The 7,670-nt window shown below is 35.2% G+C and overlaps 1 protein-coding gene across 1 annotated transcript in view; it reads right to left on the reverse strand.

Annotated features, from left to right (window-relative positions):
* The window catches only part of LOC139821039 (syntaxin-6-like), a 13,923-nt gene extending 6,349 nt beyond the window's left edge, over positions 1-7,574 (reverse strand). The window contains exons 1-5 of the mRNA XM_071791749.1: positions 7,102-7,574; positions 5,200-5,414; positions 4,868-4,962; positions 4,449-4,508; positions 738-970 (exon numbers count right to left, since the gene is read on the reverse strand). Of these exons, the coding sequence (XP_071647850.1) occupies positions 738-970; positions 4,449-4,508; positions 4,868-4,962; positions 5,200-5,414; positions 7,102-7,136 (638 nt within the window). The 5' untranslated portion in view covers positions 7,137-7,574. The remainder of the gene's footprint in view (positions 1-737; positions 971-4,448; positions 4,509-4,867; positions 4,963-5,199; positions 5,415-7,101) is intronic.
* Positions 7,575-7,670: the final 96 nt, after the last annotated feature.

Below are 7,670 nucleotides of genomic sequence, written 5' to 3' on the forward strand. Positions count from 1 at the left end.
TTCAAATCATTTAGAGTTGAAATTGTTTAATAAATGTATGTCTGTAAATGCTTCCTATCAGAACTACAACCATTGAAAGTTGATGTAAATATTTGAAAAAAAGAAAGACATTTAATTTAATTTGTTTATTTACAAATGTATTACAAATATATTTACAAATTCTGTTCAAAATTATCTCCTGCAGATTCAATACAAAATCTTGCCTTGCACAAAAGTGATTTAACAGCTCGATCTACCATACCAGGAGAATTTCTTATTCCCATTGCTGCATCCATAATTCTGTCCACAAGTTCATTCCTATTGTAAGATTGTTCTGCATAAACTATTGACTTCATATATGCCCCCAAAGAAAGTAGTCCAAGGATATTTATTTGAAAATGTTTCAAATATTTACATCAACTTTCAATTATTGTAATTCTGTTAGAAAGCATTTACAGACATATGTTTATTAAATTTCAACTCTAAATGACTTCAATAACATGTCCTCAATGTATGGACCTCAAGTTATGGGACACTCTGTATACATATTATTATATTAATTTTATTTATATTTATTACATTATTATAATTATATATAAAGAATACAGGAAAAAAACGATCAAAGTCTAAACTACATAATATGTAATTTCCAACATTTCAATTACAAGGATGGTCATAATATTGATTTTATAATATTGATATTCTGTGTATGATCTTTTAAGCAACTGAAGAGAATGATGAAAGAAACATTTGCTTACACAGCTTGTTCATCAAGTTCACTGTTGATTTGCCTGGATACTGTTTTTAATGTACCGACTGTTTCTCCAATCATGTCTAACTGTTCGTCCTGCTGCCTTATCATAGCATTCTGCTGCTGCATCGTATCACTGAGAAACTGTCTGTTTGGACTATCTATTTCGTTTTCTAGTTTGCTGTATTTAGTAGTGCCATGATTGGCCGGCACTCTTGCTGGGCTGTTGTCCAAAAGTGGCTAAAAATAGATAATATATCAAATATCATAATATAATTATCGTGGATTTATAACAAACACATAAAAATTGTTAAAAAATCAATATAAAATAAATTTACTTTACTTATTTATATACACTTTCAGACTGTACATGCACTTATTGCATATCTAACGCTTAAAATTTGATAACTGCTAAGTTATTAATAAAAGGAACACAAATATATGAAATTTATTATAAATCAAATAATAAGCAAGGAATAAAAATTGTTTTCTGCAAATTCTCAGAAGCATGATTTTCTCTCCGATAAATACTAGTTATTGCTAAACTTAGTGAAGCTTAGTAATGAACAATTTGAATACCGTGTATACCATTATCGTTTGCGAGGGTTGGCAAATCAATTTATTAATTCTATAATTACGTAAACCGTCAAAATAACGCTAATTGATAAGACATGACGAATCACTTCTTTGAGGTTAGAATCACTGAAATGCGTCAACTAGCCCTACATAGCTTAGAAGTGTGTACCTCAGAGTAGAATGACCAACACATATTCTCACATGCTGTAATTGTCACTAGCTTACTACAGCTATACGATTGTAGATGGGCAAACATGTCACTGACATAAAGCTAAAGATAACTGTGAATTGTGTGTTTATAAACAATTTAATTTTAACTTTAAAAAATCCACGTTTATCATAATAAAAATAATTGAATATAATTATTTTAATATCTTCAAAACACATAAGAAAATTATTATTTTTATTAGTTCATCGTTAATTTGTGTTTTTGTGTATAGATAGAGTGAGCATACGAAGAAAAATCTGCAATTCAGAATGTAGATTTAAATTAAATCTAATAAAAAAATTCGTATTTGATTCAAATTAAAATGCAAACTTGAATTCAAATTTAGACTCCAATTCGCGGCGTATGCTAGGATATAGTGTTTTTGTAATAAAAAGATAGTAGAAACCTTTTACTTTACCCGTATATGTATGTATATACAGGGTGATTCAGAAATACTTGTGCAAACTTTGTGGATGAGTTCTTCACATATAAAAAAGAAAAAAATGTATACACATATGTCCGGAAATACCCAGTTTATGAATTATAATCGAAAGATTACTTTCGATAAAAACTGATAGAATATACATCTACAATGACACATGACCAATGTAATACACCTTTAGTTCAATTGTTTATCTACTTATAATTCAAGCTATATCCACACAAACTTGCATAAGCCCATAAACATAAGCATAAGAGAATTGATTGGTCCATATGCATGTGCATAAGGAAATAGACCAATCCGTTTCTTTATGCATATGGTTATGCACCTATGCAAGTTTGTCTGGATAGACCTTTAACAAATGCTCAAAATGTCCTCCACCTGCTTCAATGCACGCATGGACACGTCAAATCATAGACTGTCACAGATCCTTTCAAATATTCAATGAAGGTTGCAGATGATTTTGCAAGCATCTACGATGCGTTGGTGAAGTGTTTCTTCATTTACAATTTTAGTTACATAATGTAGGACTTTTAAGGGGATCCTAAACTGATCCAAATTACCGACAATTGCAGGGAAGCTCCAACTTTGAGTAGACTGCACAGAACTTAAAAAAATTTGTACACAATTGAAATATGCACGAAAATACATCGCGCGAGTGTTGATTTCAAGACAAAAATCGGAAAAAATTTTAAAAATACATTTTTGAGCTGTCACCTACCGTAAACGCCGTTTGCTTAATACAAGAGTTGTGCAGTTTGTATGTACAAAATAAGATACACGCGCCATTCGTATAATGTGAACAAAGGATACTTTACATGAAAAACTAAAATTAAAAACGTAACAAAAAAGTTCGAGCTTTCGCTACTATTTTGTGCAAAAGCACATGCAGGTTGATAGGATAAGCAGTATTGCATGTAGTGAGAGATGGCGCAGCGATCGAACAAGGACAGATTACTATAGTTAAACAAGGACACGTATAGAGAAAACAGGATTAGAAATGTTGACATTAGTTGCTTTCCATTTACATCAAAACTCAGATAATTCTCACTTGTGATGTCATTCTGTCTTTATTATTCATTAATTCCCAAAAAGGATAGATCGACGTCACAAGTGAGAATTAGCTGAGTTTTGATGTAAATGGAAAGCACCTATTATCGATATCGAGGAAGTTCGGCCGTCGCTATAGGATCCCCTTAAGTGTGCCTACAGATAAAAATCTAATGGATTTAGATCAGGCAAACGTGCAGGCCTGAAATGTAATACTTCGATCATAACTCATAAACCAGACATTTCCGGACATACATGTATGAACATTTTTTCTTGTTTATGTGTAGGGAATTTACTCCCAAAGGTTGTATAAGTATTTCTGAATCACCCTGTATATCCGTAAAAGAGACATGTAGTTGCATATTGCAAATTGCATAATTTTTTTTGCAAAGCAACTATGTGTTTTCTTTACACCAATTAATTCATCTTATTACTTTGTACATAAAAGTGTTAAAGTACAATTACTAAAAAATGAATAATTTATGAGATATTTTATTTCATGTCAAAATATGCCAGAATTTGAAATATTTGATAAACTATTCATTTTTTAATAACTCTACCTTAATAACTTTTACGTAAAATAATTTTATATGTAGAATAATTAGAAGAATCATATTATGCAAAAAAGCATACAATTCTATTTAAAAAGATAATGATGACCTTTATGTGAGCTTAAACAATCGATAATTCTCTTATTATTATTTAAAAAATCGAATTTTTCGAAAATTTGTTTTACTGTTATTTGTTCTCCTTGATATCCTACAACTTTTGTCTAAAACGTTTTTCAATATCTTCCATATTTTTCGAGATATTTGTCTGGGATAATTAAAATGGGACATCTTGTACATTCATAACATGTAAGGAAGTACCACAGACTTCTATTATAATTTAATCTGTGGAAGTACAGATTAAATTATAAAGAATTAAATTTATGGCATATTATCGTATTATTCAGTGTGGCATATTTTTAAGGATGTATGTACAAGGTTCGTATGTAATACAAGTGTTATTAAATGCTATAGAATAGTATTAATGCGTAAAAGCTGTACATGCTTAATGAAAAAAAAGATTAATGATAGGAAATCGTTTATTGATATGATTCTTTCAAATCTAATACTAAACGATTAAAATTGCAAAATTTGCCGAATACATCTCTCGACTTATTTTTCTTTCTCCCTTTGACTTCTTTTACTTTCTTCTACGATTTCTTCTGTTTCATGCCGATTATTCAGACCTGCCCAGCGAGAAATGACCCATCGAATCGACGTCTATCGATGTCTAATTAGACGTCGCGGTCGATTCGATGTGTCATTTCCGGCTGTTTATGTTCTTCGACTGTTTTCCGATCGCAACGTCTGTACAACTTAATACTTGGCATGCTAAATAGACTGCTAATTATAATGTGATAAAATAACGTAAAGCGAAACGCAATATACACAAACCTGTCTTGCCGTGCTGTCGCGATCCCGGCATCTGCTTAAGTTCAGTTTGTCCTTCATGATCTGCGAAATGTTTAATAAGCGATAGTAGCATTAAGATGATATTAGTTTTGAGCGCTTTTGTGAACGTGTTAATACATGTAACAAAGCATTTGCGTGACTATGAATCGTAATAGCAAATGTAGCGAGATATAATCGCAGTGATTAGGTACAATAAATTATAATGTGTGTTATGTTATTATCTATATATTATAATTCTTATATATAAGTGATAGTGATTATTATATTAATGTATTAAAAATTTAATAATCATAGTATAGGGCAATTGATTTCAGTTAATTGCCGAAGTATCTTGAAAAGAATATTTGTCTCTGTATACAGAATGATTATATTAAGTAACAATTAAGTATTTAATTAATTACCTTGACTTCTTCTCGTGCCTGCTCGATGAAGCTCCGTTGAACTGTCAACTCCTTGTTGTCAATCTTGAACTTTGTTGGATTTTTCTCAACAATACGTGCACACGTATTAAGGACGACATAGAAAGACAAAATTCAAATTACAAAATAAATTTAAATCTAATTTTATTAACATTTACATCTGAATTTATATCTAAATTTCCATTTCAAACTGGAATTCATTTAAGCGCAAATTTGAAGTCAAATCCAAACTTCAGTACACATCCGTGTTCACGCGGATCAAATTCAAATTTGAGTGTCGTTAAATTGGAACGTTTCAGATTGGAAAAGGATATAGATAGTGTCCTCGAGATCGTCGAGGTCCCATTCAATGGAACGAAGCGCCTTCCGCAGCTCAGTGGTGGTCCAATCGAGTTCATCTGTACGCGAGATCGCTGTGGCCGATCCGCTCAGCGGCATACTGCCGGTCGGCGACGTGATCGCGACATTCTGCAGCTCGCTCCAACGCCCGTACAAGCCGCGATTCTTATTCAACGCCTTGCACACCTCGCTGAAACAATCCAGGCCAATTAAGACTTGCCACCAGCCACGTTTAATAGCCTACATCTAAACAAATTCGCACAAGCATCGTATAAATCAATCAATGATGCGTCCAGTAGGTATAAGAAAGATACGCAATTCAAATTTAAATCAACATTCAATCCAAAATCAATTCAGATTTTAAATTCAAATGATATCTGATCAAACTCTACTATTTATGCTCAAACACATATACATTTATATTCATCTAAATTCATGTATGTATATTTACATATAAAGTATGTGAGATATCTCTATAAATATATTTTTATGCAGTCATACAAGTTAATCCTTCTTTTGATTTTTGCTTAAAGATTATTAGAAAATTGGAGTTGCCCTTGCAATTCTGTATTTATATATTACATAATTGCATTAAATGAATAACGCGAATTAGTTTAAACGTCCACACAAAATGTAGGGAGGTCCAGGTTCGAATCCTGGCTGGGGTTTTATTTTTCACAACATATTTTTTATGTGTATTTGGTATTTGGTATCCTATCCTATACATTCCATATTTCCACATACCGTATGTTTCCAATTTTCTGAAGATTGTGTTAGTATGATTAAATTGATAGGTCAATTTAATTACGTGATACCGTGTTAGGTTTTATTAAGACTGCGTTTTAAAACTGTAAGTAACGGCGTATGGTTTGCTAAAATGAAGAATTATACGCAAATAATTATTAGGCTACCAAAATCCAGTCCTGACATTCGAATTGGCGTTTCCTCTAAATTGATTGTATATTATAGCAGTCGTGTTTCACTTATTATTATTGAATAATACAATATAATTTAAAACAAAAAAAATATATATTACGTAATACTCTCTATTAAATTATTGACATCTGTTATTTTTCGTGGCGCTATTTTAAATAAACTCTGAATTAAACTTTACAAAAAGAAATTACATTCTTTCGTTCGAAGACTTCACTGAATTATTATGCTACCTATGAATAGTATGAATAATAATGTTGCGAAGAAATTTGGAAATATTTTCGTTGAGCTGTTCAATTTTTAGGAAAAAAAAATTATAGACTAAAACTCCTAATATCTCTAATAAAGAAATCGCCATTCCGCCAATGATTTCTTCCGTCGAAGAAATTACGCCGACAGATCCTGTCGCCAGAGATCTCGTCAACGCGCAACATCGTGTAACATTTATACGGAGAAACCATCACGGTTTCTCCGTATAAATGTTACACGATGTTGCGCGTGATGCGTATCGGCTGTCACGAGTTCGAGTATTGTTTCTGTTCGGAGCAATATGTGTCAACTGGAGATAACTACCGCGCTGCGAGGCGTTTCTTAAAACACGAGGCGATAACGGTCCCGTTAATCCGTTATCGCGGTAAATTCGCCTCTAATCCGGCGATATTACGTCGATACAAATTCTTATCGGCGTCACCGTTATCGGCGTTTGCAAGCGCTCGCTTTTATCCCGCGCGCTCACTCACGCACGATCACTACCCCCTCCCCCATCGTCTCCCTTTTCTAACCCTCTCCCCATCAAAAAATCACGGGGACGACACACAGAGGGATCTATGCGCTCTCGAAACGCGGTCCCCTCTTTCCTTTCTTTTTGTTTTTCTCGTCGTGTTCGCGCGACGCACGTCGCGTGAGAAAACAATCGATGCGACACTCGCTCGCGGCGCACTTACTCCTTGACGACAAAGAACGGATTTTCTAGCGTCATTCCTCTATCCGCTCCGTCTTTGAATTTAGAGCCTGGGCCGCGGCCTGTCTCGCCGCGACGGCCGCGCGGCACCCTCGGTGGAAGCGCGTTCGCGCCTCGGCCGCTCGCTCATCGGTGGGACGAGATTCCAAGCGCGATCAGTGGTCCCCCCGAGGATTTCGGCGCGCTTGTTAAACTTTGCAATCACGGGAGCTGCAGCCGCGCAGCAAACCCGTCTTCGTCTGGTGGCCTACAGCAGGAGTGCGCGGCACTGCGCGTACGGACTACGGAGTACGGAGTACGGACGGTGTCGTGACCGCGTGAGAGCGCGATCTCGGATCTCGGTGTGCCTCCCCCCCCCCCGCTAGCTCCTGCTCGCACTAGCAGCGTAGCGTTGCCGTGATGTGACGTGTGTGACGTCTGCTCCGGCTCCGGCGTCGCGCACCACTATTTATTCGATTCATCCTCGCGGACGTGCGCGCCCCGTCGTGGCGCGTCACGGCACGACGCCGCGCGACGTTCGCTACGCTGCCACGCAGCGCTACTCGCTAGTCG

The sequence above is a fragment of the Temnothorax longispinosus genome, chromosome 10, assembly GCF_030848805.1.
Source record: "Temnothorax longispinosus isolate EJ_2023e chromosome 10, Tlon_JGU_v1, whole genome shotgun sequence".
NCBI lineage: Eukaryota > Metazoa > Arthropoda > Insecta > Hymenoptera > Formicidae > Temnothorax > Temnothorax longispinosus.